General features: G+C 43.1%; 1 protein-coding gene and 2 long non-coding RNA genes across 6 annotated transcripts in view; 1 reads left to right on the top strand and 2 right to left on the bottom strand.

Annotated features, from left to right (window-relative positions):
• Positions 1 to 18,661, bottom strand: part of LOC307203804 — a 446,600-nt gene that overhangs the window by 329,641 nt on the left and 98,298 nt on the right. The window lies entirely within an intron of this gene.
• Positions 1 to 18,661, top strand: part of ARHGEF12 (Rho guanine nucleotide exchange factor 12) — an 88,744-nt gene that overhangs the window by 44,177 nt on the left and 25,906 nt on the right. For 3 of the 4 annotated variants that reach the window (XM_079954642.1, XM_079954640.1, XM_079954643.1), the window contains 18 exons: positions 793 to 842; positions 1,716 to 1,773; positions 3,006 to 3,184; positions 4,359 to 4,436; positions 5,501 to 5,620; positions 6,107 to 6,241; positions 9,055 to 9,126; positions 11,578 to 11,670; positions 12,890 to 13,000; positions 13,253 to 13,351; positions 14,078 to 14,120; positions 14,406 to 14,511; positions 15,371 to 15,508; positions 15,773 to 15,805; positions 17,228 to 17,339; positions 17,748 to 17,850; positions 17,988 to 18,197; positions 18,466 to 18,598. In XM_079954642.1, coding sequence (XP_079810768.1) covers positions 793 to 842; positions 1,716 to 1,773; positions 3,006 to 3,184; positions 4,359 to 4,436; positions 5,501 to 5,620; positions 6,107 to 6,241; positions 9,055 to 9,126; positions 11,578 to 11,670; positions 12,890 to 13,000; positions 13,253 to 13,351; positions 14,078 to 14,120; positions 14,406 to 14,511; positions 15,371 to 15,508; positions 15,773 to 15,805; positions 17,228 to 17,339; positions 17,748 to 17,850; positions 17,988 to 18,197; positions 18,466 to 18,598 — 1,873 coding nt within the window. The remainder of the gene's footprint in view (positions 1 to 792; positions 843 to 1,715; positions 1,774 to 3,005; positions 3,185 to 4,358; positions 4,437 to 5,500; positions 5,621 to 6,106; positions 6,242 to 9,054; positions 9,127 to 11,577; positions 11,671 to 12,889; positions 13,001 to 13,252; positions 13,352 to 14,077; positions 14,121 to 14,405; positions 14,512 to 15,370; positions 15,509 to 15,772; positions 15,806 to 17,227; positions 17,340 to 17,747; positions 17,851 to 17,987; positions 18,198 to 18,465; positions 18,599 to 18,661) is intronic. The other variant, XM_079954641.1, reaches the window with a different exon arrangement.
• LOC307203802 lies at positions 4,363 to 11,552 on the bottom strand. Its single transcript, XR_013833366.1, has 3 exons — positions 10,798 to 11,552; positions 6,634 to 6,823; positions 4,363 to 4,451 (listed from the first exon to the last, which is right to left on the bottom strand). It is a non-coding gene; the product is annotated as an uncharacterized lncRNA (long non-coding RNA).

Below are 18,661 nucleotides of genomic sequence, written 5' to 3'. Positions count from 1 at the left end.
AACAGTCCAGTAGTTAGTCTGTAGTCGATAGAGGCCTACATGAGGATAAAGCCTTGCTTTATTGCATATTGGGATACTAGTTCAACTCTAGAGACTGAATTGAAAGAAGTGCTTTATTGTCTTTGCTATGAAGGAAACTAATTAGTTATGGCTCTACTTGCAACCAATCACATCAGTTTCCTAGAATATATAGGCTCTTGGAATGGTAGGTTGCAAAGCTCTTCCTTCTGTAAGGCAGAATGAAGACTTGGATGCAGCTGCATGGTAACCTCCTACACTGTATATTCTGCCCCAAAACAGAAGCAGGTAGGTAGAAAAGTGGACTGTCCATTTCTTCCTTATGAAATCTAGCAAAGCAGGTTTTGAGGGTCCTGCTGGTGATGGTCTGGCATGGTCTGCAGTAGGGAACAACATGTGCCATTGGAACAGCATACATCAGGCATGTCCAAAGTCCATTTGGGGGCCTAATCCGGCCCTCCAGTCGTTTAAATCCAGCCCCTGCGGCAGTTTATTTCCTGGGGTAAAATCCTAAAAAAACCTCAACAACTCCAATCATAAAAGAAGCTCAACAACTCCAACCCTTAAAAAAACTCAACAGCTTTGGTTGGCCCTTTGGTTGGCCCTCATGGCCCTTCACTTCATCAAATCTGGCCCTCTTTGAAAAAAGTTTCGACACCACTGGCATACATAGTCTTTACAGAAAGGGAAAGGTGTGTTTGGCTTGGACACTAGAGTAGAAGAACACTGGGAACAAAATGTGTTAAGTTCTAAATGGCTGATTTTTCCCTTTAGATGGAGCAGCCATGCGGGCTGGTGTTCAAACTGGTGACCGAATTATTAAGGTGAGAACATTTAGTGTCATTAGAAGAGTAAATTGCTGCTGGAGAGTGACAAGAATGCTTCCGTGGTCGTCATCACAGTGTTTTGCCAAAATCTACCTCCCAGGAACATTTGAGACACTGTGTGTTTTTCTATATTTAGAATTGGCAATGAGCAAGAGGTATTTTTTTGCCAGATGCTTTTTTTTTGTACAGCACTCTAGTTTCATAACCTTGCTTTATAAGCTGATGTACATTGCACAAGGCTTCAATTTCATGTCTACAAAAAGGTCTTTAAGCATAGAGTTGGTGTTTGTATGTGTGTGTAGAGGAGGGCAGAGCCAGAATTCACTTCAGTTTCTCATACAGTCCTCCATCAAAATCACAAGCAAGTTTGGATTTGGATTTGATATCCCGCTTTATCACTACCCAAAGGAGTCTCAAAGCGCCTAACAATCTCCTTTCCCTTCCTCCCCCACAACAAACACTCTGTGAGGTGAGTGGGGCTGAGAGACTTCAAAGAAGTGTTACTACCCCAAGGTCACTCAGCAGCTGCGTGTGGAGGAGCGGAGATGCGAACCCGGTTCCCCAGATTATGAGTCTACCGCTCTTAACCACTACACCACACTGGCTAAGTGAACATTTGGCTCTAAAACAATCTAAGAGTATGACTTCAAAGGTTTTATCTGTTGTTAAATTGTATGTCTGATGCCTGTGATGAAAATCTTCTACTGTTTTAGTTTGATACTTCAGGGCATTCTTGTCTATCATGCTGTTGGAGCATAGTTCTTGTTAAAAGGCATGAAGGAAGTGAAATCAGTTTAGCTTTGTAGCATGGAAGACCCATGTCATATACAATTGAAAACGCAAATTAACACTGCTATTACCTCTTCCTAGGTGAATGGGACTCTGGTAACTCACTCAAACCATTTGGAGGTGGTGAAGCTGATAAAGTGTGAGTAAATTAAACTGCTATTGTTCTCCCTGGGCTGAATCATGGAGGTTGAACTGTCTGAGTTGAGCCAGGGGACAGTTTGTAATGGGATTCTAGCCATGATACTGCTCTATTACTGTCTGAAGGCATTGGGGTGCATTTCAGGATCATAGTATTAAATGGAATCTGGCATAATTTGGAAAACTATGAACCTGTGGGTATGTACCTTGAGACCTGCGGTATAGGGCGGTATAAAAATGTTAATATATAATAATAAATAATTTTTTAAAACTCTCACAGTCTATGAGACAGTTAAACCTATTTGACTAGCTGGTGACTTCCGCTGCTTGTTTTGTTAAAAGCTAGGGAAAAAGTTATGGGACGCAGGTGGCGCTGTGGGTTAAAGCCTCAGCACCTAGGGCTTGCCGATCGAAAGGTCGGCGGTTCGAATCCCTGCGGCGGGGTGCACTCCCGCTGCTCGGTCCCAGCGCCTGCCAACCTAGCAGTTCGAAAGCACCTCCGGGTGCAAGTAGATAAATAGGGACTACTTACCAGCGGGAAGGTAAACGGCGTTTCCGTGTGCGGCTCTGGCTCGCCAGAGCAGCGATGTCACGCTGGCCACGTGACCCGGAAGTGTCTCCGGACAGCGCTGGCCCCTGGCCTCTTAAGTGAGATGGGCGCACAACCCCAGAGTCTGTCAAGACTGGCCCGTACGGGCAGGGGTACCTTTACCTTTACCTTAGGGAAAAAGTTGCTTATCTGACAGTCCTTCACATTTAATTCTTCATCTTGTCAACATTATTCAGTTGATATTAAACCTGTGCTTGTCATGCTTAGTTGTCTTGATTCTCTGCACTATAGCTGAAGCAGGTGGAATGATCATATAACCAACTTCTTTAAACAGGGATTATTTGGCCCAGGACAACCCTGTTTTTTCCTCTGCTCCTGTGGTACTGCACACATTGTTTGGTGCTCCAGTGCCATAAGTATATATGTGGTGGGTGCTTGAGAAAACAGAAGGAATCTGCTTCCTCTTGTTGCACCTTTTCTAATGTTACATAATACCCTGACAAGCATCACACTTTAGGAATCCTGGGTCGATACTTAATGGGTAAAGTGGGTTTTGCTTGCTTGCATGTGTTCTCTCAGTTGGTAGTCTTGGCAGATATCTTAGCGTGAGAAGTTTGTTTTCTGGATGGATACAAGATGGTCACAAGACCAAAAATAAATGGCATTTTGTCCTTTCTCTGCAGCGGGCTCCTATGTAGCACTCACTGTGCAAGGGCGCCCACCTGGGTCGCCCCAGATTCCCCTGGCTGATTCTGAGATGGATCCCGTAGCATTTGGACATATGTCTCCCATCATGACATCTCCACACTCACCTGGAACATCTGGAAACACAGAGAGAATTACCAGCCCGGTGTTGATGGGGGTAAGATCTAGCAGGTTTGGGGAGAAGTGGGTTAGACTATGTGATATGAAAATGTCCTTTGTCCTGCCCCAACCACTCTAATGGTAATAAAGACTTAAGTCCTGAGATGCATCTGATTAGTCTGTACAATATATATTTCTCTGCCTAGTCATATTGCCACAGAACTCAAATTGTTGTATTTATATGGAGGCATGGGAAAGAGGCAGAATTGGGATAGCAGTGGGTGGCACTTCTGTTGATCTGTTATGCTGCTGCTTGAAATAGTATTTTATCCAGCCCATCTGTCATCCATAAATTTGATTCTCTGCTGAAGGCAAGGAGAGAGGATCACATGATAATGAAAATGCAACAAACATGTCCCTGCTAAGAAATAAAATTAGCCCAGTGATTGTGATGTCTTAAATACAAAAATAAGTATGGACAACTAACCGTATTTTTCGTCCCATAGGACACTCCGTCCCATAGGACGCACCTAGTTTTTTGGGGGGGAAATAAAGGAAATTTTTTTTTCCTTTATTCCCCCCCCCCAAGCAGGTCGGGGAAGCCGAACCAGGTCAAGGAACGGTGCTGCGCCTCCCTGCTGTCCTCCGAGCTTGTGGGGCAGGCCGATGTCTGCCTCAGGCGGCAGGCTGCTATCCGCAGCGTGGGGAGCCCTGCGGGGAACTCCTGCAGGGCTCCCCATGCTGCGGATGTCTGTCCGGCGCGCGGGGCGCTCTGCTTCAGGGCGCCCCACCCACTGGGTGGCAGGCTGCTATCCGCAGTGTGGGGAACCCTGCAGGGCTCCCCGCGCTGCGGATGTCTGCCCGGCGCGCGGGGCGCTCTGCTTCAGGGCGCCCCACCCGCCGGGTGGCAGGCTGCTATCCGCAGCGTGGGGAGCCCTGCGGAGAACTCCTGCAGGGCTCCCCACGCTGCGGATGTCTGCCTGGTGCGCGGGGCGCTCTGCGCACCGACCCCTCTCGCTCTCCAAGCTTCAGCGAAAGCCTGCATTCGCCCCATAGGACGCACCCAGATTTCCCCTTCATTTTTGGAGGGGGAAAAGTGCGTCCTATGGGGCGAAAAATACGGTATAATGTGTTTTAACATACTGTGAGCAATTTAGAATACTTTGTAGAAGATCTATTTGAGAACAGTTGAACTTGCCTTGTAATTATGTTTTGCCTTCTCTTCTTATCAGGAGGAAAATAATATTGTTCATAGCCAGAAGGTGGAGATTTTGAGGAAGATGCTTCAGAAGGAGCAGGAGAGGCTACAGGTACCAAAGAGGAATCTTTTGGAGAGAAAAAAGAATGCTGCTTCCTAAATTGGCCATTTAACCTGGTTTAACACCTGAATCCCAAGCACAATGCATGAATGATTGTACATTTGAAAGCTCTAAGATTAAGTCTGCACTGAATGTTTCTCAGGCAGGCATCTTCATGTTACCTTAGAGCAGGGGTCAGCAACCTAAGGCCCATGGGCCAAAAGCGGCCCACAGGGTCATTTAATGGGCCCATGAGCCACCTCCGAACCGAGCTGCCTGCTTGGCGAGTCCCTGTACGCTGTGCTAAACTGGCACACCGCGGCTTGGGGACTCGCTTCCGCGGTGCCGAAAATCATGTCGACACAGACGCCGGAAATCGCGGGGGCATGCGCGCACACGATCTGGCCCACAGAGGGATGTCCACTGGAGTGAACCACTCCAGGCAAGGTAAACCTTGCCGACCCCTGCCTTAGAGAAACAAAAAGTCACAGAAAGTGAAGTGAATATTAGTGCAGTTTACTATTCTTAGGCAATGTTTCAAGTTAATTTATTTTCAGATTTGGGAGGCACATTGCCTCCTTATCCCATCCATTACATTAACTTGAATCATTGGTTGCTAATATGGAGGGGAAAGGGACAAATGGCTATAGAAACCTGTATAGAATTGTTTTTAGTCTTCAGTGTAATTGCAGAATTATGTGTGTGTATATATACAAGTTTTTAGTAATTTTATATCTGGCATATTTTTGTAGACTACAGAGTACTTCACCAATTCAAACTAATTTATCTTTACAAGGCTGAGGAGTCCTTGTCTGTGGCTTCCCAGTGACCTTCAGCCCTTTTTGTCTCCGACATTCTCTCATTGAACTGACTGCATTAGTAGGAATAGTATTTATTTATTTTTATTTCTTACAATTTAGCATTCAATATTAAAAAACAGTGTAAAACAAATTACAGTCACAAGAATAAGGTGGGTGCTGAAAACATGGCTTAATTAGTATTTGAAACTTTGCCTGTAAATAAAACCAGGGGATCATAATGATGGAATGATTCTCCAAATCTTTAAATTGTTTTAGTCCTTGCAAGAAGATTACAGCCGCACTCCCACTCCAAAACTGCTCAAGGAGATCCAGGAAGCCAAGAAGCACATCCCTCAGCTGCAGGAACAGTTGTCCAAGGCAACAGGCTCTATTCAGGTAATGGGAATTCTTGCAGTCTTGATCAGACTATCCTAGAAGGGAATGTTGTGTGGGAGGCGGAAACTGTTCCCAGCTCTGTCTGTGCCGGTTTGCACAAGCTTGCAGTGTTCTCTGAGTGCAGTAAATTAAAGTACACACAAGTTAAAGCTTGGTCTCATTTCTGATTGAGCTCATAGAAACTGATGATTGATGAGGAGATCATTATGCAGAGGATTTAAAGCCTTTTTATGAGTAATTACACACATACTTTGTTCAAATGGTTTAGTAGGGTTAAATATAGCTGTATGCAGATGCCTGGCCTTTTTGTAAAGTTTTGGGGAGCCCTTAAATTAGAGGCCAAGATGTGTTTTGCATAGTTCTCATCAGGAACCTGCAAAATTTTACATGTCCCTCTTCTGATATAGCTCACTCTTTTAAAATTTTTGTTAAAACATCACTATATGGGGTGCTTGGTGTTTCTTACCCCTGTCTGTTTATTTACAGGATGGAGTTTTATCTTCCAAGTCTGTGGCAGAGTCATTGCAGATCAGCGAGGTAGAGACTGAGAGTGGGGATGGGCTGAACAAAGGAGACTGCAGTTTTGGTGATGGCTCCCAGTTAAATAGTGACGCAGCTGAGGTGAGCACTTTGCTTGAAGCAACATGTGATTTGATTAGTGAGTTTTGTCTTGGCCAGTATCTTGTATTTGGAAGGCAACCAATCCTCTTCTGATAGAAGCAAGTGAGACCCAGTTTGAAAGAGTTGTGGTGGTTTTAGTGTCCATGTCACTTGACATCCCCCTTAAAAATTGCTGTTTCTATCCTGTTTCTCCTGCCTTCCTCCAAAGAGTGCCAGGTGGCTTTATGTGCAAAAAAAAAATCTTAAGAGGTGGGTTTAAATGAGTGAGTGACTTGACCAAGATGACCCTGTGAGCCTCCTGGCCTAGCAGGAATTTGAACCTACCTTTTCAAGCCCAGTTTTGATCCCACAAATAATTCCTGCTTCTGTATTCTTCCTGTTGCCTCTCCTACCTTTCAGATGTTTAAGCTGTTAGTCTGCATACTTAGAAAGAAAGGTGTGAGGACAGAATCCAATGTTGTATGGAAGCCTGCTGTGTGAGTCTTCATTGGCAGCCTGGAGAAGGAGTGCCATATTTTTCAAGCCCGGGGTTTCCTGGCATGCACCCAGTTTCTGTGCAGAGAACAGCAGTGCTGGCCTCTCCTAGAGAACCAAGGGGAATAACAGTACCTTTCAGAACATGTTAGAAGCCATTTTGTGGTTAGAATGACTCAAACTTTTAGGGGCAATTTGCCATTAAAGGGAAGGGGCAGGAGCTTGATTCCTACCACAGACATCTCAGTCCCTTTCCAACTGTTTTTTTTGTGAATTGAAATATTTGGGTAGGGCTCAGGGCAACCTAAACCATTGCATACTAGCCTAGGTTAATATATCTCGAGGTCTCCAGCAAGAGAACTTAATGATACTTTCTTTTTTGGGTAGTGACTGTCTTACGTTACCTCACTCCCCTCCCCTCCATCACCTAATTTTTTAAATAGTGACTTTTTAAAATCTGTGACACTATTGTAAACTTGATAGTTTTAATTACTGGCATATGTTTATGAATGGTGCCACACAGATGTGAACACTAGATTCCTAACCTGGCAGAAGCAAGTACTTTGAAGCTGTATACTTGGAATGCTTTCAGACAGGAGTTTTTTTGTGGAGTTGCTGCTGAATTGCTGCTGTTTGTACACCCAGTCCCAGCCCCAGCATTCTTACAATGCCATCATCACAGTATAACCCCCTTTCAGCTTCAATTCAGATTTCCCCTTTCTGCAGAGAATCTGATAAGCAAAAATAGCATAATCATCTGCAGTCATTGCTGCTGTGGAAGTTCATTAGTGCATTGCAGGGGCAGTGGATGGCTTGCCATGTTTGTGGAATTTCAGTGGGTGGTCTCTTACCCACCACACCTCTCTTTCATTTTTTTCCTCACCTGAGCAGAACAGAGTGATTTTTTTCCTGACACCCCACTGCCAAGCAAAATACACTTATTACGATTGATTGCTGCATGCTGTGAAGGCACACAGCAACCCATTTTGAATGAGCTATTCCCTCAAGATCTCCATACTGTAAATGTAGAGGATTGTCTCTGAGGCAGCAATCAAAGTACATACACCAGACTTTAACAAATGCAGAGGTTTTTAAATTATTTTTGTAAATGCATTATTATACATTTATACAAATAGGACAATACTTGATATACACACATATACACTTTTCATGTTAGGCTACACGTACATTATTCTGCCATGATTTTCTTTATTAAAACAAGTTGTACATGTTACAAATAGGAAATGTTATTTATATGACTTCTACAAAGTTCATAAGCAGTGAGTAATTGATGGGGGGAGGGAGTCTAAAGCTTATAATTCTGTACCGGTCTTTTTGGGGAGGAGGCTGATGTTCCCTTTCCATTTACTTTTGAAACATGATTGCTATTAAATGACGTTTTAGTAGCCTTTGGTATCACTGGGCATTTTCAGGTTGAATGAATGAAGACTCTCAATTTAGGACCATAATCCAGCTTTAAAAATGAATGCAATTTGGAATTTACCAGAAATGGAGGCTCTTCTCTTTACTCTAAGAAAGTAGTTGAACAGTTATTTACCTAAACTTTCAAGTAAGTGTGTGTACATGTGCATGCACACCATTTTGGTAAATATAATTTTGAGAGAAAAATGAGGATTTAATAAAAAGTTGGTTGGGATACTAGGCATAAAAACCCCCCAAACCACAGCATAGCTTGCCTCCAAAGGAGGCAAAATTCTTAGAGAGATTTGCATAAGATTTCTTGTAGGCTTCTCATGGTTAAGATGAAGTATTAGCGTTGTATAAACAATTACAGTTAAATAGTGGATCATTTGGCCACTTTGATTATCTTTTTAATACTGAGGTGCATTTTTGGCCACAATCCTATACTTGCTGGGAATAAGTCCAGCAAAACTAGGTGGATCTTACATCTTGGTAGACTTGTGCAAGATTGTGTTGCCAGCTGTGTTTTTTTGAAAACAGTGTTTAGAAAGAGGAGCAAGCCAGAAATCATGAAGGCTCTATGTCTAAAATTAAGTTTGTTTCTCTTTCATGTCCCAATGAGATTTTAAGGCCAAATGATTTTGAGATAACAGTATCTCGGGGAGGATACTATACTATTCTTTAACATCCTCCGTATGCTGCCTTAACAAGTTCTGCTTTATTGCAGAAGAATATAGAACTTGGTTACTCATATACACTATATGATGCTGGTGGTGCCCATTAATGTTGTTTTAGCTCTGATGTATACTTTACAAGTGTATGATTGCAGGAGTCATGGGATCATCCTTTCTTGTTTGTTCTCATTTTTTGATTCTGCAAGCACTGAGAAGAAAACTTTCTCTCTTTGTTCTTCCCAGAGTCCCCGGGGTGGCCTGAAGGAACCAATCTATCTGGATGAGAGCCCAGAGAAGAGTGAGACACAAGATACTGTGAGTGTATGATAAAGATTTTGGGTGTATGAGGTGTTAGGGGAGGGGTAGTATCTCTAGTGTGGGACATGTATGGCTCCTTCTGGGGTTGTTTGTCCATCTTTGGTTCCCACCCTGCACTCAGCTTTCACCAGTGGCTCCTAGAAACTGTCAGCATGTGACAGTGGCCACACCCTGGGAAACTGCTATGACTGGCCGGCTAAATCAGGTGAGGGTAGTTGATGGGTCTCAAACTCTCAGTGAGTTAGGAACTTCTGTTACATGCAAAGACAGGCAATGGTGGATTGAGTGGATGAGACCAGTTGTGGGTCCAACAGTCAAGAAGGTTTTTGCATGTGCTGTAGAAGGAAGTGAGGGGCAGGTGGGGCTCTTCAACTTGGGAAAGTAGCCTATCTAGGAGAAGGAAAAGTCTTATCCTAAACCTCTGCTGCCTCGTGGGATATATTCAAGAGAAGAAAAGGCTGAGGAGTAAACCCTACGCAAATCCGGAGCAGAGTCCCTAAGCCGGTTGGATGGCACCTTGGTTGCCTCCTTCTGGCAGCTCCTGCAACAGATGTATTGCTCTGCTTTCCTTTGGACCACATTAGTGATGACAGGAGAGAGGTCTTGTCATCTGGGCAGTCCAGGACCTCCATACACACTACTGAAGCTTGGCCCCAAGGAGATCCCTTTGGTGTAGCTAATGCAGCGGTTTGACTTCACCCTTGGAGGTGCACTGCATTGTCTCTCAAGACAGGAATGGCAACAACAACCACAGCAACCATGAAGATTTAGATAGCAACTTCTGGTATAGCCTCAGTGTCAAGAGTCCCTGTTATTCTTCTATTTTCCTTATTCTTTAGATGTGAATTGGTTCCAGTCTTTTCAGATGACACTTTAAGCTGGAATTCATTTTTTGTAGAAATTCATCTTTATAGAAATCAAGGCTGTTGAGAAATTTGTGTTAAGAAACAAGAGATTTCATTCATTTATTTTATTGTCTTTTGTTGAATGCTTCCTAATGTGCCAGCCAGGATTTTGTATTTATCAGAGAGCAACTCCCTTGTTGTAATCAATTGAGAATTGCCACTCAACGCAAGGCTTAAGGGAGGGGCTAATAGGTCTGTGCCAGAGCACAGACAGACATTCCTAGGTTCAGTCCTCAGCATTTTCAGTTAAAAGGATATGAGAAAGTAGGGCTTCCTCATGAGAGCAGTTGCCAGTTCATTGATAGTGCTGGGTTAGATAGATTAATGGTCTGACTCAGCTATTGGTTTGTGCATTGAACAGCAGCTATGGGCCCTTGTGGATGTCTTCTGTGTACTTAGTTAGAAGGATTATATAACTTAATGAGCAAGGATTGCAGCATGTGGGTTTGAAGTGTTTTGTCCTTTTCTTTGAGTGCCCTTGAACTTGAGGGGCAAACTCTAGCAGTGCTTGGGTTAGTTCTGCCTTGCCATTAAGGAAGATAATTTGTGTTTTCCCTCTATGTTTATACCCCACTTTTTTTACTGCAATCCGCAGAGTGGTTGACAACATTTTATAAACATACTACTCATTCATTTATATCGCAACCATTTATATAGTGCTTAGCAACATAGTATCTAAGCAATGGTATAAGGCTACAAAAGAGATACTATATAGCTGAAACCAGTTAAAATTAGACAAACTTGGATTACTTGAAATACTCACTGAAATAAAAATAAACAATAACAAAAGTTCTTCATCAAACACCAGAAGTTCAGCAGTGAGGGGGTCTGATCTGAGCCAGGATGGAGTTACTGAGCTGGTAGATAGATGTTGGCTGGTAGCACCATGCATTGAAGTCATAGGCCACTAACAGTGACTTCTCCAAAGACTTTTGTGATTGGGTAAGGATGTAAGGCATATCATTGCATCAAGAACAGATCACTTAAAATGAAAACAAATCCTGCAAACAACCAGCTCTGCTGAAGCAAGAATTAGCATGTTCTGCTCTGATCTGTTGGGCAGTTGATGTAAGACACCCTATTATTTTGAGAGGAGTCAGTCCAGGTGGAACAGAAACAGGATCCTGATGATGTCTTGATCTCTCACACATATTTCCCATATATTCCACTGTAGTTCTTTACAATGGTCTATAATTCTCCATGTACCACATATACAGTGCTTGCTACACGTATAAATATGGGTAATGGCTCAAATACCTTTTTTTGAGGATAAATTATACAGAACATCATTTTCCATAACTGTGCTACATAATTCTGACTGCTGAATTTCAGTGCGGTGTAATTTTAGAAAGACCCTTGCAGCATACATGATGTGGATAAATTAAGTAGTGTTATTATAACAAACAAACATCACCGGTTCTTGTTTTTATCCTAAACTAATCAGCTGAATAAAAATACTAAACAGAACGCCCTTGTTTTATTCACATTCGTCAAAAGAGCAGTTCCTTGGATTATTATTTGTTTCTTCCTTTGTCAATGCTAGGGCTCTCAATCCAGTATTGGAAGTCCCTCCAGTCGTATTGCACCTCCAATCATAGGAGCAGAAGATGACGACTTTGATGGTGAACAGGAGCAGGTGAATTTTTAACTGTTCTCTTGTTATTGTAAAAGACTGGTTATGGTGTGATTGCTTCCCTATGGCTAAGTGACAGGTTTGTTCATGCAGGATTTTGTTTTGGTGGTGGTAGGAGCCCCTCTTGGGAAAATTCTATTAAACTTGTTAGAGGATTCATTGAAAGGCTGACCTCAGCCAGCAGTAATTGATTGGGATTTTTTTGTTTTAAAAGATATAGGGTGGGAGCCATTTTTTCTGTCCTAATTTGTAAATATGCTTAACTTAGTGGCTTTACTGAATTTTCTAGTCCTGGTACAGAAGAGGGGTGGGACTTGGGGTCGTCATTTCTAACCCTGCTTCCCTTCTGTAGGATAGTGGCTTTTGATTTTCCCAGTCATCAGGACCTTGATAATAATAATAATACAGTGGTGCCTCGCAAGACAAAATTAATCCGTTCCGCGAGTCTCTTCGTCTTGCGGTTTTTTCGTCTTGCGAAGCACGGCTATTAGCGGCTATTAGCGGCTTAGCAGCTATTAACGGCTTAGCGGCTTAGCGGCTATTAACGGCTTAGCGGCTTTAAGAAAAAGGAAACACTCACAAGAACTCGCAAGACGTTTCGTCTTGCGAAGCAAGCCCATAGGGAAATTCGTCTTGCGAAGCACCTCAAAAAATGGAAAACTCTTCCGTCTAGCGAGTTTTTTGTCTTGCAAGGCATTCGTCTTGCGGGGCACCACTGTAAAAATGTAATAATTGCTTTGCAGAACCTACCAGTTATAATGGTCTACACCTTTAGAATGAAACTGGCAGTAAAGCAAAATAATCCTTTGCCCTGTTGGAGAGTGCCTTAGACGGAGGAGGATATTCCCCCCCCCTTTTTTTTTTGTCCTGGCTGCTTAAGTTCCTAAAATTATATATTTGGATGTTTCCACTGTTGATATTTATTGATTTCAACTGTTTTATGTATAATGTGAACCACATTAATATTTGTAATCATATGAATGAAAATTAGCATTTACATTAAAATAAATAAATAAGCCCATCTCTTCCAACGTATTTTGACTGACTGGAGATTTATAAGGAGATTAAATGTGTATGTTTAGAAACTGTTAAAATGCAGGGTGGTGTGGAAGGAAAAGGAAGCAAGCTTATGCCAAGTTTTTCTGAATCAACAAAATGAGGGAGGGAGGAGGCAGATATCTTGGACATGCTGGTTCTGATATTGTCTCATCTGTATGTACAGATCAATGGGCAGTGCAGCTGTTTCCAGAATATAGAGCTCTTGAAATCTCGCCCTGCTCACCTGTCTGTCTTCCTGCATCATGTCGTGTCCCAGTTTGACCCTGCTTCATTGGTAAGATGCCATTCTAGATGTTGTTTCATGTTGTGAATCTAATGGATTTTGAATTTCTATTTAACCTATTTCCATGCAGTCATAGCCTTTTGGGTTCAGGAAGAAAAACCCTTATTTATTTTCAGATTTTAAATTTAGTTCAGAAATGAAGTTAATGCTCAAAGCAACTTGGCTGCTGGTGTTGGTCTTGTGTTTCTCGAAGGAAATTGTATTTAGACTATCCTTTTAAAAAATTATTTTCTTTCCTCATAGCTTTGCTATCTTTTTGCGGACCTGTACAAACAAACAAACTCCAAAGAGACTCGGCGTGTCTTTAGTGAGTTTAACCAGTTCTTCTTGGATCGAGCTGCAGTAAGTTCCAAAGCACGCATACCATTCTTCCTATATGTATTACTAATTGCAACTAATTTTGTTTTACTGATCTTTGATTTGATGGTCTCAGGGAGCAAGTTTTAACTTTAAATCATCATAATTGCTCTGTAACCAAATGTTCACATTGAGGCAGAATAGGCAGAGTCCCTTACATTTCCAAGGCAGATTAATTTTTAGATATAGTTCTTAGACCAACTAATTAATTTTTAGATGTGGATCTTTGCTCAGCTTACATTTCACATTAAACCAAAGTTTAAAACACACTATGGTTTACTGTAAACAAGTTTCCACGGTGCTCCCCCTCTTCTCCTGCAGCTGCCATGCCACAGATGAAATGTGTCGGAATCTGGCTTGTTGTTTATTTGGAAAATGCAGACCTTGGTTTGTTTGGTCTGCAGCCCAGCAGCAGTAGAAGGGAAGGCACATCACAATAACAGCTTATTCACATTAAACCATAGTTTAATGTGAATTTAAAACTAATGTGACACATGAACCAGTTTATAACAGTCTTGATCAAGGGACCCAACACAGTAAAAGGTTGTATGCCTCATGCTTTTTGTGTGTGTGTGTGTGTGTGTGTGCGCGTGTGCGTGCATGCATGCATGTACACACCCTGAGATGATGTGCAGTCGGAGGACATCTCTGAGGATGTGAAGGTGCCTAGACTGATTGATTGATTTTACTTGTACCTTTTTATTGTTGCAGAATCTGAAAGTCCCAGTCCCAGAAGAAATTTCTGCAGATCTAGGTAAGATTATTTTAAATCGTGCATTGAGAATGCTTTCTGATAAGCACCTATACTGAAGGGGTTTTGTGTCCTCACAAGACTCCCTGTGATACCACAGAGCTGAATTTGGGAGACAGAAAAAAATTGCATTGGTGTTTATGTAATGCAGACCTGCTGTGGGCTGCTAAATCCTTTGGTAACTGGGCAGGAAGATAATCCATGCTGCAGAACCCAAGGAAAAAAAAATCACAGAGAAGTCTTTCATTCTGAGTGAAACAGATTGACATTTCTTCCTTTTACCTGCAGAAAAGAGAAGGCTAGACTTGATTCCTGAAGAATTGCACCGCCACTATATTCAAACTATGCAAGATAAAGTTTTTCCTGAAGTCCAGAGGCACCTTGAAGATTTTAGGTATATATTGATTCTGTGTGGCTTTCTGCTGGCTTCAAAGAGTAATTCTGCATCTTCTTTCTGACCTTCTGGCATGGTCTCAGTATGGGATGACTAGAGCATAGGCCAAAGCATTGAAGCCTTTTAGAGAGGGTTTGGCTTCAGCCCTTTCACAGCAGCAGAAGTAGCAGTAGGAAGGGGTTGCGGCCTCAGCCTTTCCTGTTTAGCTCTTTTCAGCTGCCCTGCCAAGCAGCTGACCTCCATAGAGCCAGTCCTTCCTGGGAAGAGAAAATCTCTGCTTTTCAGTGAAATTGATCACTGTAAAATTATTATTATTATTTTAAAAATATTCCTCTTCAAAATTCAGAACTTCTTTTTGCCGAGATAAATTCTCTGGGTGGGAAACTTCCAGAATCCAAGAAACTCATTTCTGCGACATTAAAGAAAGATAGGCAGTTATTGTTGCTGTTTCATGAGCAGGTCTTCTAGCCTGGTATTAATATTCTGTGCATGCCTGACAGGGAAACCAGCTGGCTGGCACAGGCATAGCAACTGACTTCACAGTGACCCAGCAGTTCCTGTGCTCAGCATAGATTGTTTACACCAGTACTTGCTGGTCACTGTGTGTAAAAATCAGTGCTTCATGTTAAGGTTGCTGCACTGCAAGCTTACAACTTTGAAGTACTTGTTAGCTTCACCTTCTGCAGTGTGAAGTACCGTCTGTTGGAAGCAGATTGCTCAAGGGTACAAGCTTGATAGTGGCATGACTGGCTACGATGCCCCGAGGGCACATGTTAGCTGCCCTGAGTGATAGGTGTACATTTCTTCAGTTCTCCTTCCCAGTAATTTTATTCAGGCTGCTGTTCCCCTATGTATTCAGACAGAAACGCAGCATGGGGCTGACCATGGCAGAAGGAGAGCTAGCCAAGCTGGATGCAGAACGTTTTCGTGACCGGAGCACACTGGAGAAGGAGAGAGCATGTGCAGAGCAGATCATTACCAAAATTGAAGAAGTGCTGTAAGTGTGCGTGTGTTGGATGTGGTATCTCTGGCTCCCATAAGCAGAGAAGGGAATTTGATGATGATGTCTGTCACAGCTGCATTTCGTTGAAATAAGGCTCATATCTAGTCCTAACCAGGACTCAAGGACCTACAGAACCTCAAAAAGAATACCATTCTGTAAAAGTTTGGTCTGATAGGTAATTCAGAATTTGTCAGGCAGAATTAGAACAGGATTACGATGCAACTGCTAATTGGCTTCTTCTGCCACTTTCCTTTGCAGGATGACGTCTCAACCCATTGAAGAAGAGAAGAGGTAAGCAAACAGTTTTGTAGCTGTTGTTTTTAGTAGTGCCTTTGTCACAATCCTGCTCAGTGTTGTCTGTGTCGTGACCAGGTAGAGAGAGCCCTCTGGTGGCTGTGTGGGCATATTTAACTTCTAAGTTCTAAGCAGTACACAGTAAACTCAATACTGTAAGTCCTATGACTCCTATCTTTCTGTAGCGTGAAAAGCTCCCCACCACTTTGTTTCTTTTTACTTTCTGGCAGCATTCAGTAAATTTGCAAATCAGGTATATTTTGCTTTCAATAACTTCTAGTTCACTTTCTACATGATTATGCAAACTTCTCCATAGCTCAGCAGTAGAGTACATGCTTTGCATGCAAAAGGTCCTAGGTTCAGTTGCCAGCATTTTCATGTAGGGCTTGGAATGTCCCCTCTCTGCAACCCCAGTGAGCTGCCACCAGTCAGTATGGGCAATACTGATTTAGCTGGACCAATGGTCTTACTCAGTGTATGGCAGCTTCCTGTGTTCTTTCAGTTTCCAGCTTTTAATTCTGTATATAAGCCACACCTGCATATGAGCTGCACCCTTAAAATTCAAGGCTTATTTGTGCGTGCGGCCACCAAGCCGGTGCTGACGCTTGGTGCCCCGCTCCTCAAGCTGCCACCAGCTTGAGGAGTTGGGTGCCTGCCTCCCAGCTGGTTGGCAGTGTGCGTACTCCGTAGCTGCTTGGCGGTGGGGGGGGGGGGGAGCATGACAGGCCAACCAGCTAGGGAGCGTGCGCACCGCCAACCAACTGGGAGGCTGCATGCACTCCCTAGCTGTTTGGCAGTGTGTGTGGGGGGAGTGGTGTGACTGCCTCCCAGCTGGTTGGCGATGCGCACACTCCCATGGTGCTTGGTGATGGGGGAGAGCGGTGTGCCCGTCTCCCAGCTAGTTGGTGGTGTGCACGTTGCCTAGCTGGTTGACCTGTGCATGCTCCCCCCCCACCCCACCAACCAGCTGGGAGGTGGGCACGACACTCCCCTCAACCGCCAAGTAGTTAGGGAGCACTCGCCACCAACCAGCTGGGAGGCAGGCGTGCTGCTCCCCCCACCCCCACCGCCAAGCAGCTTTCAGCAGCATATGGTAAAAAGTCACGAATATAAGCCACACCTTAACTTTTCAGGGTCTTAAATTGGAAAAAAGTGTGGCTTATATTTGGGCCAATACGGTAGTAGTCATCAGGCTTATTATTTCTTTACAAGCAGAATAGATATGCTGACCATTAATAAGGGTATCAATGTGTGGTGCAGAAGCAGTACAAACTGATGCTCCGATGCCAGACAAGTCCTTAAGTGAAGAGAAAACAATTTGCTACTCTCTCATTTCCCCATTGCTTAATTCAAGCAACCTGATATTACTTTTTATGTGGCTTAAATATATTTTATATTTCTGTTTGACCTTACCTACAGTTCAAGCATACAGTATGTGGTTCTCACCTACATGAAACATCTTGGTGTGAGAGTCAAAGAGCCCCGGGGGCTAGATCAGAAGCGACGGATTGGGTTCCTGCCAAAAATAAAGGTAATAGTGGCACATCTTTGGTTAGAATTTCTATCCAGCTAAGTTTGGTGGGCAAACAGACTAATGAAAAACAGTAGTTGACCTTAATAGAACCTTGGTCTTAACTGTTACTAAATACTTCCGCTATCTCCTAGACTAGAGCATACTTCATTAGAAGCTACTTGCACTTCTTGATTGGCAATAAAGGATCTAATTGAGAACACAGAAATCCTCTTTAGCCTGCAAAGGCATTTTGCCTCACTGGAAATCAGTTGCACAGTGGAAAATAATTCTGAACTAACAAGGATGTTGCAAGACAATTCACCTGTGTCCATGGTTCCGAACATCTAATGAAAATTTCTTTTTAACTGGGTTCATGTGAGAAGGCTGCCTCAATGAATGCTCTCTTTGACTTCCTTTCAACAACAGCAGAGTATAAAGAAAGAGAAGGAAGGAGATGAAAAGAAGAGGAGAGTCTTCCCCAATATTCTGGGACCCCCAAGGAGGCCAAGCCGCCATGACAGCTATGCAAGTATGTAAGATGAAGAAATATATTATTTTTCTAGCATCCTGACTGGATTGTCCCAAAGCTGAGCATTGCTAGTGTGGGGTGGATTATTTGAGTGAAAACACAATTTCTCTGCAGCTGATTGCCTCTTGTCTATCCAGTAGGCAGAGCCATGGAAATGCAAAAGCAGCGCCATCCAAAGCACTTATCCACACCTTCCTCCGTCAGTCCAGAGCCACAAGACTCAGTCAAGATGCGCCAGAGTGGGTCCAGCGATGGCACAGATGCAGCCTACCCACCTGCTAACCTCATGTCTCCACAAGCTGCTGGAAATTTTCTTTCCCAGGAAGGGAGCAAGGATAGCGAAACAGGTGAAAAGAAAATAAGATTAAAAACTATGTGCTTTATGCGCTCTTCCCAGATTCAAGAAAACAAATGTTAAACTGCCACCAGAATTTCACCAACATGTAGGCTGCAGTCCTTTTGGGGTTGCTGTAGGTCCCTAACTGCTGAAGACTCAGTTACTTCTTGCTTGGTAATGGCGGTGCAGAGAAATGAGGTGGAGACACTGAAGTAATTTTTGAAATGGATGTGATTGATCAAAGTTTGAGAGAGAAAACCCTTATTTTATTTTTTTAGGGTTGAAGCAAGTTGGAGAAACTCCATCGTCTAGTGACTCTGTGGATGGTACGCCTCGTACACCTAATACTGTCTTTGATTTCCCATCTCCACCACTTGACCATTTGCAGGAAGAGGAAGGAGAGTTTGACAGGCAAGTCTTAGCTTTGAGGATAAGTCATCATTGCCCAGCCTTTGTTCTGGGTGTGGGTGAGAG

This window comes from Podarcis cretensis (assembly GCF_951804945.1).
Source record: "Podarcis cretensis genome assembly, chromosome: 15".
NCBI lineage: Eukaryota > Metazoa > Chordata > Lepidosauria > Squamata > Lacertidae > Podarcis > Podarcis cretensis.
The sequence above is the reverse complement of the archived record's forward strand: the minus strand, read 5'-3'. Positions and strand labels throughout refer to the sequence as shown.